The 9,687-nt window shown below is 38.4% G+C and overlaps 2 protein-coding genes across 3 annotated transcripts; one reads left to right on the top strand and one right to left on the bottom strand.

Annotated features, from left to right (window-relative positions):
- Positions 1-73: 73 nt before the first annotated feature.
- dxo (decapping exoribonuclease) lies at positions 74-4,061 on the top strand. Of its 2 annotated transcripts, XM_032587093.1 has the most exons (7): positions 74-231; positions 1,012-1,479; positions 1,652-1,878; positions 2,589-2,808; positions 2,902-3,037; positions 3,142-3,236; positions 3,502-4,061. In XM_032587093.1, exons 2-7 carry the CDS (start codon positions 1,013-1,015, stop codon positions 3,620-3,622), a joined length of 1,266 nt encoding a protein of 421 aa, XP_032442984.1. In that variant the 5' UTR covers positions 74-231; position 1,012; the 3' UTR covers positions 3,623-4,061. The 2 variants fall into 2 exon arrangements, with proteins under 2 accessions (XP_032442984.1, XP_032442983.1); XM_032587092.1 differs by lacking the exon at positions 74-231 and having other exon boundaries at positions 238-1,479.
- Positions 4,060-8,810, bottom strand: slc25a17l (solute carrier family 25 member 17-like). Its single transcript, XM_032587095.1, has 9 exons — positions 8,507-8,810; positions 8,297-8,357; positions 7,116-7,182; positions 6,864-7,018; positions 6,218-6,334; positions 5,977-6,122; positions 5,749-5,844; positions 5,542-5,624; positions 4,060-5,466 (listed from the first exon to the last, which is right to left on the bottom strand). The coding sequence occupies exons 1-9, from the start codon at positions 8,579-8,581 to the stop codon at positions 5,319-5,321; spliced, it is 948 nt and encodes a 315-aa protein (XP_032442986.1). The 5' UTR covers positions 8,582-8,810; the 3' UTR covers positions 4,060-5,318.
- Between the last annotated feature and the right edge of the window lie 877 nt (positions 8,811-9,687).

Genomic DNA, 9,687 nt, shown 5'->3' with positions numbered 1-9,687 from the left:
GATAAAATTTCGGTGCTGCCACCTAGTGGATGGGTTTGGAATAGTAACACCGGAAGTTGCTTAAAGTTTGTTTGTAGCATGTAAGGCTAGTTAGCAGCCCCGCAAATTTAAAAACACGTTAACTTTATTTAATGGTTCAATTCTGAACAAATATTATATAGTTAAATACACCCATTTTATTATTTTATAGGTGACAGATGAGCAGTTTGTGTTGTGTTCTTTGATCAGAAGGTAGGTTTTCATTTATTCGTCAGGTTGCTCAGATGCGTCTATAATGAAATTAAATGAAAATATTAAAAAAATAAAATTGTTAATATAACAAATATATGCATATACAGGTGGTGCAGTGGAAGTAAGCACCCAACGCCACATTTTTATCACACAATTACGAGGCGTATACATTGGTATGCATAATCTATTAGTTCCGCACACATTATCAATGCATGATTACAACTTAAAAGTTTTGAACTACAGAGATAATCGGGGTATGCGCTCGCATAAATTGAGAGTAGGTGAATCGTTATGGCGTAATCTTGCAAATCGTTTATATATCACAAATATTTTATTTGTGATTTTATGTAGAAATGCACTTATCGGGGTTTTCCTAGCTGATATATTTTCTGTGAAATTTCGCCTTCTGATTTTTTTAGTTTTGAAAAATCTGATCATCTGTGTCTAACTCGCCAATTGCAAGTCAAAACTAAACAGTCAAGAAATAAAGGGGCAGATTGTGATATGTAGCCGATTCGTTTTTGTTTGTTTAATTTTACAATTATGGATCTGCAAATTGTATGTTATGCTTTCTGAGTTACTCTCTTGTAAAAGACTTTTGTGTGTACTTTTGTTTTAATTGTGTATTTCCCACTTTGCATCACTGTGTATGTATTTGGTGTTGGATCTTACTTTGTTGTTTGCATTTCTTGGATCTGTTTTGTTTTTAGTTGTGTTTTAGATCAATCTTTCGATCCATGGTCAGTATGTCTCATAGGTCAAGTTCTTTTCTGCATTAAGAATGGACAGGCACAGATCCCGCAGCCCTACTACCAGCTCCCACCACCACTATTCACCAAACAGACGGGGAGGAGATAACAGAAGACGAAACCACTGTGACGGTGCACAATTCAGACCCTCAAATCACCACTTGCATCAGTCCAGTGCAACTCCAAGGCAAACCCCACCAAGGTCCCAGACCTTAAGCACTAGAAGGGAAGTGTATGAGAGAGACTTTCCATTGTACAAGCAGCCTGTGGAAGTGGGCTGTTTCTCCCTAGACTCTCAGCGGAGGTTTTTCAACGACAGCAGGCAGATGAGATACTACGTGGAACCTGAGCGAAGTCCCAGTTTTGATCTGAGGGATGGCTACAGGGAACGATATGTGAAGAGGGACGAAAATGTCAAGGAGAAGCTGGATCACATTCTGCGGTGGATCGTAGCCAACAGGTCAAAGTTGAAATCCAAGCTGACCACAAATGCCTCATGGTGAGTTTGTGCATAGAATATAGAATAAACACTTTTAATTTGAGAGGAAAATTGGTTAAATATTGGCGTTTCTTAGATGACAGAGGAATAATATAAGAAACATTATTAAACTGTGGCACCAGGCCGAAAAGTGATCCACAACTTTTACTTGACCCACCTCTGCTCCTCGCAGCCCTTTAGACTTTGACTTTGTGACCTGGCGGGGCCACCTGACCAAGCTGCTCACTACGCCATATGAGACCAGAGAGGGCTGGTTGCTGGCGGTGACCAGGTTTAACGGCACGCTCTACATCAGCGAGGTGGAGACCGAAGCTGCTTGCAGGGAACGAGAAAACCGCCCAGAGAGGAACAAGGAGATGATGTACTGGGGATACAAGTTTGAACAATACATGTGTGCAGGTGAGGGGCTGTTTACTTTGCTTTTATGTAAGTCGATGAGCGTTACGAGCTTCCTTATTACATAGATTCAGCTGTGTTGTAGTTTGTAAATACTTCTGATTCCATCTGTTATTTTCAGGAAAAGAAAATAAGTGGGATGAGGTGACACTTCAGAAATATATTCAGATGTCAATTAAATATTTAAAAACAAACAAGAAAGAAACCCAAAGGAATCAGATGTGGAGTAAATAAAGCTGGTTCAAAGATGGAACACCAAAATGTAAAGCATCTTAGTGAGAGAGAATTTTCCCAATTTAACACATAAATATCTCTTTAAAAAAATACACAAATCATTGGAAGAACTTACTAATTTCACTTTGGAAGCAATTGTAAATTAATGTTTCACCAAATCAAAGGTATGTTCTTAAAACGACTAAAATCAAAGCATTGTTTTCTGTGAGATCATTTGTCTCAGTTAAAAATAAGAACAGTTCCAGTATATTAGAATCAAATTTAGAAGTACGAGCTAATTCTTCAGATCAGTTTATTTTTGGATAGATACATTATAATATAAACACATTGGAATTCTTGTGCTGGACCATAAATTCATGGCAAACATTTGTGTTTTTGTTTATGTTTTAAAAGGAGTTTGGACATTCACAAGAAAAATGTGTAGTACTGTCTGACTGGACTCTGAAGTGATCATTCTTCTGCTTTGTCCTCTCCTGCAGACAGTACAAACAGTAAGCCTGACCCCAGCGGAGTGGTCAACACCAACGAGGCCTTCTGCACCGTGGTCCAGACCCGGCTCACAGATCACAAGCTTCTGTTCTCTGGTGAGGTGGATTGTCGGGACCGAGATCCTGGTGCTCCACCTCCTCCTGCCTGCTACGTGGAGCTGAAGACCTCTGCAGAGATCTGCACTCCCAAGCAGCGCAGCAACTTGCACAGGTCAGAGAGACAATTTGAATTACCTGATCAATAGTCTTGATCTGCTTACACAGATGCTTATGATGCCTTTTATTATATTGGTGTCTGTTTCAGGTTTAAACTGTTGAAATGGTGGGCCCAGTCTTTCCTCCCTGGCGTCCCTCGGGTGGTTGCAGGTTTCAGGGATCATGACGGGACCGTCGTTTCTGTGGAGACTTTTCAGATCTCCAAGATTTCACAAGTCATCAAGGTATGAAAAGCTTTAAAACGTTTTTCTTTTCTTTTCAGACAGCAATGACATTAGTCAACTCCAGCTGCAGATCTGAGTACTTGAACAGTCTTGTCTTTTTCCAGAACGAATACAACTGCTGGAAGCCAACAGTGTGCATGAACTTCTGCTGTGACTTCCTGTCTTTTGTGAAGCGTGAAGCTACTGAGGACAATCCTAGGTGAGTTTATATGAAAAGATATGTTTGTTCACAGTTATGTGGCAGAATAACAGACAGAAATTGAAGCTGATGTCCCAGCTGAATAGGTTTTAGTTTGGATGAGGATTATTTGTTCAGTGTCCATTTGAAACATGCCTGACTGGACTGTTTTGATCCAGTCTGGCAAAACTGCAACATTTTATCATCTACATTAATGGATGTTAGCTACTAACATTACTATTTCTGAATGGTTAGGTCTGATGTTTGTAAAATATTTCTGTTTCAGTGTGGTGTACTTATTTTCCTGGGAGCCACACAACGATGTGACCTACTCAGTCCACCGGGACTCCCAGTATTCCTTCCTGCCCGACTGGTATATTAAGGAAATTACCAGGTCTCCAGAATAACAACAGCCATCCGCTTTCAGGATTCCTACAATGTTGGAACATTATGGAATTTATTGAAGTAATTTCCAGATCTGGAAGTTTTTGAACTTGCATATTCTACTCCCTGTTCACTCTGTCCGAAAGTTGCATCCTTTTAATTATTGTTAGTAATTGCTTGTGGGTTTTAGAACTAAAACCTGAGTGTGGAAAACGAAAGTTTTGTAATTATATTTCTGAAAATATATAAAAATGGAAAAAAAAAAGAAATTGTAAGTCTGGGAAAATACATTTTGATATTAATACCTTATAGGAGCCCTGAATTCTAAAATTTTCCTCGACACAAAAAGTTCAACAAATGTAAGCATCTGTCGCTTCACCATCTTCTGGGAAGATTTTTTTTAATAATAAACATTGTTCTTTGTTTTGTGCATGGTAATTAAAAATAAAACAATCTGTAATATTTTCATGATTATTTTATTGTTTCCTTGTTTTAACAGTCATTTTGATCCAGAAACCATCAAGTTAAGTAAAACAAAAAAAGAAATCTTTTAACAATTGAAATGAAAAAAAAAAGTCAAATCACATTTTATTTCTTTAACAGTATTTCATGTAAATCTACATTATTTTTTTCTTAATAAAATAAGTAAGACAGTAACTGACACACGTGATTTAATGTAATAATTATCCAAATGTGTTCTTTTGTCTTGTTTGGATTTATGTATTTCTATTAGACTTCAGCTCTGTACAAAGAAACATCATGAAACAAGTATTACAGTCAGAGAGCGAGAGCACATTGTGATACATGCGGCTGTAGCACCAGGAAACCTTAAATAATGGAAGACAAAATGCTCAGAGGATAGAAAACCATTTCCATGGTAACCCCGCATACTTCCAAAGCTCCGAGGCACTTGAGTACAATTAGCTCTGACCTCCACGTCTGTAAATATTAGCTTTAAATACTTGCACTGTTAAAGAAAAAATGAAGTGATTTCTGTCAAAACTGCTGATCTGGCAAAGTGCATTGAACCATTAATTTAGTTAAAAACCATCACAGATATCAAAGCTAATTCATGACATTGACATCCACACTGCATCTACTATTTTTAGCAGTATTTTTCTAAGCAGGAAATGTAAACTGGATAGTTTCACATCTTAAAGCACAAGTTAAGAAAAGATCCAGTGCCATAAAATAAGACCACAAATAATTATTACTCCCTTAAATTACCTCTTATAATACAGACATTAATTATAGGTCTTTAAATATATCAAAAACAGCAAGACTGGCCCTTTTCAGATTAAACAGAATTGGTCCTCGCCTAGTACTAACTAGTAATAGTTAGTTTTTTTTTTCTTGAGGAAGGCTTGTAAACAGTATTTGATTTTCTTTTTTCGTTAAGTACGTATCTAGTAGTTGGTTTTATTTAGTTAATACTCACTTGTATTAACTATTACAAAACAGTAATATAGCAGATGTTTAGGAAGGCTCTACTGTGGAAGCAAAATAAAAAAATAATCTGCATAGATGGAAGTTGTCATAAAGTTAAAGCCCAGATGCCATTGTGTGTTAGAAAGCCACCAGTGGTTTGGATAAATATGTTATGAATGCCCAGAAGTCAGTCAAGTCCAACTCCAGTTAGGCAAGACAATAACACACATCCAAGCGTTATATAAATCAGTAGCAGGCACCGATTAAATCTGTACATTCAAGCAGAACCTCTCAGTGCTTCAGCTTTTTACTCAGGCCCATGAGTCTGAAGGTAGCCGCTGTGATCTTCTCATAAACCACAAACATCAGGGCAGCCGTCAGCACCGTCTGCAGCAGCTTGGCCTCCAAGCCTTTGTATAACCCAAGAAAGCCGTGCTTCCTGCAAGAACACAGAACCATCAGCGACCGACGGCCCGTCTGTCCGTTTTCTGAGCCCATTTATCGTTGAACTCACTTGATCCGGTCCATGAACAGGAAGAAAATGCTGGAGACGCTCCCTATCAGGCCTCCTTTGCCGTCGCCTCTATACTGACCGAACTGATGAAGAGAAAAGCTGAGGTTATTTTTCTGAAGCTAATGAATTACTGCTTCCAGTTAGCATTTGTGACTTTTGCAAAATCAGGAACCCGAGCTAATGTGTCAGAGAAGAAGAAGTATTTACCCTCAGAATGGCCTGGATGGTTTGGAGTGGGTACGTTGCTGTGGTAGCGATTGCCTTGGCGATTGCTCCAATGAGAAAGATCTTTGCTGAGGATATCTGTGCCAGGAAACAAAGATTTAATAGAGTTCTCAGTGACTGCAAGACTACAACAAAACTGAAATCACACAAATGATCCTGAAGTATTGAGGTTCATATTATATGTCAAAAATATATTCAGCATTCTCTCACCTTTTGGCCGCCCTTGCCCGCCTTCCTCTTCATGGCTTCATAAATCATGAACTGCACAGCCGGGTTGAGGACGAGAATCAGAGAGGGCAGAGTGCCGTTCCACAGTGTTCCCACGCCCTCGTTGGCAATGATCTGCGAGAAAGCATCTACAAGAAAGAAAGTCAAAATGTTGGGACAGCTCGGTGTCACATAAAAAGCACAACTGACGGGTTTTAATTGAAATACAGAGATTGACACACACCGAATATGCCTCTGTAATGGGTTTGGTGGAGGTCTTCGTTTCTGAACCTCACTCCCTGCAGCTTCAGCCGGGTGTTGACGACCCACATGGGAGTAGTCAGGATCACATTCACCACGCCTGCATGAACACATGACAGTCAGATGGCACACGTCCCAAAATCACAGTACGGTGGTGGCAGCATCATGCTTTTCTCCACACAGCAGAAATGTGGCAGGAGGTGCTCAGGTTCAAAAGTTAACACTTTTGGTCTGCATGCTATAAGTGGAAGCAAATTAACACTTGACAATCTCCTAAACACACAATCTCCAAATGGAAACTTGGTAGTGGCACATCATGCTATGGTGGTTACTTTTTCTTCAAATTTTATACTGGAAATGAAGAGCTTAACCAACCCACATTGTGAATTAAAATGGTTCAAATTCATTCTGTGGAAAAACCTAATTAACAACCCCGGATATTTAGATTAGAAAAAAATAAAGAAAAAGAATCTATGCATGGATTAATTGGACTATGAATACTTTTTCAAGGCAAGGTAAACCAACAATAAGATAAGAGCAAAAAAGGCAAAAAGTTCACAAATTACCTTTAATACTACAGCACGCTTGATTGATTAAAGTGAAAAAGAGCATCACTTTATCATATTTACCTGCTACCATCCCCATCAGCAGGTCTTTACTGGGTCTGGGCTTGCCTGGTCCAGATGCAGCCACTTTCTTCAGTGCATTGAAAGTGTAGAAGTAGACAAAGTTGGAGCAGCAAAGGCTGGAGATAACTGGAAACCAGCCTCTGTACAGAGCCAAACTGAGAGAAGTGGTGGAGAACTTAAGACATATACCTCTACGCATGTTTTACAGGAATCACAGAAAGTTAAGTGATATAAGATCCTAGTTTAACTTACAAGCCCTCTTCTTTTGCAATTTCAGCCAAAATGACAGGAGTGGACTGGGCTTTTCTTTTATCATCCACTGAGAAGAAAACGTGAAAATATCATGATTCAAGTCCAACAAACTACAAGAATGTTAAAAAGCAACAATTGCAGACATATCAGCTTACTACATCAGGTCATCTCTACTTGTAATTTGTAACAGATGCTCAATAGCCTATGGGTATTGAGTCTGTACAACAAAATTTTTTTTTATACTTTGCCTATTTTATTAACATATCAATCAAATGGAAATCATGCTAAAGATTTAATTTGTGTATTATTAATTTACATGTTCAGACTTATAGTGACGGTAAAAAGAAAGTCCACCCTCGTTCAGTTTGAGAGTTTTGCATATGAAGACATAATAAAATAATCTGGTCTTTACAAGGTTCTTAATTGAACCTTTCCCTGTGTGTAAAAAAAATACAAAGAAATATTAATCATTTATTAACAATAGAGAGAGGTGAAGTTAACAAAAGATGTTTGCTGAGACTTCATAACATTTTGGAGGTAAAGTAGGATCCAGATTACGCTAATTTAAGGGTTTGATCTATAGATCACAATCAGTTTGATGATTTGTATAACACCAGAATTTTAAAGTTTGCTTGTCTGGGGCTCGATGTTAACCCAATGCCAGAAAGCAAAGATAACAGCAATGATTCTCAGGACGAGTCTCATAACTCGTCCTGTTACTGCACAGGAAGAGTTGAAACAGTGTAGAAACAATTTCAGGAGTGGAAATTCATCTCAAAGCATCAACACAGGCTCAGACCTAAACTTGAATAAAATCCTGTGATGGAACTTTATCAGGGCTTTACTAATATATACTGTAAGTCTGTATAGAATGATTAATTAAAGCAGTGTTGTGAAGAATAGTGCACAAAAAAATCATCCACAATAATGTCAGAGACTGCATTAAATGACTACTTAGTTATTGCTGCTAAAGGTGGTTTTACCAAGCTATAAAATGATGGAGTGTATCTAATTATTGACACACAACTTCTTCACTTTGGCATTATTTTATTTGAATAAATAATGACAACATGAACCATGTTTTAATAAAGGGACAGTTGGAATGGGAATATTTATCATTTTTAAATCCTCATAAATACAAATCTAAACTGTATGATTACATAATAACAACTCAAACTCACCCTGCAATCTGCTTTTAGCTGTATCCAAAGGGAAGAAGACTGTCATGGCTGTCACACTCCCCTGGAAGATAAGACATTGCAACATCAACACCTGAACAGGCATCCACCACTGCTCCGTCTGTCACTCCATGTTTTCATTTCATTCCTTATTCTTCCTCAAATGAAGACGCTACTGAAGTTTTAAATATTAGGAGAAGTTTTAAAACTCACCGTTGCACCTGCCACCGCATGGACCAGCGTCTCGTAGGACAGGAGGCCGACAACAGAGCCACCATTGCGGGACATCTCTGCAGGATGTTATCGGGGAGAGCTCAACAATTAAAAAGCCGGGCGAAGTAGCCAGGAAGAGACCCGGAGAGGACAGACGGACGTCGGCCTGGTTCTGGCGCGGTGAGCGCGGATAGTTCTTACTGCTATAACTGCATGATGTTGTTGCGAAAGGTGAAAATAGGGAAGAGAAGGAGTGAAGACAGTGCTGAACGGTGGATCCAATTGACAGATTCGTCTTCTGTTTTAATCAGAAAATCACAAAATAACGTGTTGCGCCACCTGCTGGACAGGAGGGTTATCACAACACCTACAAAGCTATTGACTACAGTAAACAAAACAGTTTTTCCTAAAACTGGTGGATTACAGATCCCTACAATGAAACATGGTAGTGGCACCAGGGGCGCCGTATAGGGGGTTATGACAATTCTAAGGGCCCCTGACCAACAGGGGGCCCTCCACAATTTATTTATTTATTTTTTGTTCATAGAAATGTAAAAAATAAATAAATAAATTGGGGCCCTGTCAATTACAAAATTAATCATATTGTATTTTTGAAGATTGTTTTTAGCAGTAAATATTTTTATTTTGTTAAATTATAGTCATTATTGTGAGGCAGGGTTTAGTTCTGCTTTAGATTTTTTAGCTATATCATTTTTTACTGACTTTCTGACATTTTCCTTAAGTGCAACATGATATAATGGTGTTGCATGGTGGAGATCCCCAAACGATGAACAAGGGACTTTATTCCAGAAGTGGTATTTGTCTATGATCTTTCTGGCAAACTTCAGTCTGGTCTTCATGTCTTCAGAGAGCAAAGGTTTCCTTTTTACACACCTCTCATGAAAGTTAAAACTTATGCAATCTGTTTGTGATTACACAGACAATTTCATAGAAAGAATAGCTAACCTGCTGCAGCTTTTGCAATAAAATATAAGACCTTTTAGAGACTTCTTTCAGCATTTTGCAGTCTGGTGAAGTTGCAGGGATGACCTGAGCTGTGCATGTTGGCAGTTGTTTTGAGTCTTCTTTTCTTACAGACGATTTTTTTCCCCCAGTAAAATGTCTGATTTCAAATCATTTAAATATCTCTTTATACCCTTTTCACACTTAAAAACTGTGAA

The sequence above is a fragment of the Xiphophorus hellerii genome, chromosome 16 (genome assembly GCF_003331165.1).
Source record: "Xiphophorus hellerii strain 12219 chromosome 16, Xiphophorus_hellerii-4.1, whole genome shotgun sequence".
NCBI lineage: Eukaryota > Metazoa > Chordata > Actinopteri > Cyprinodontiformes > Poeciliidae > Xiphophorus > Xiphophorus hellerii.
The sequence above is the reverse complement of the archived record's forward strand: the minus strand, read 5'-3'. Positions and strand labels throughout refer to the sequence as shown.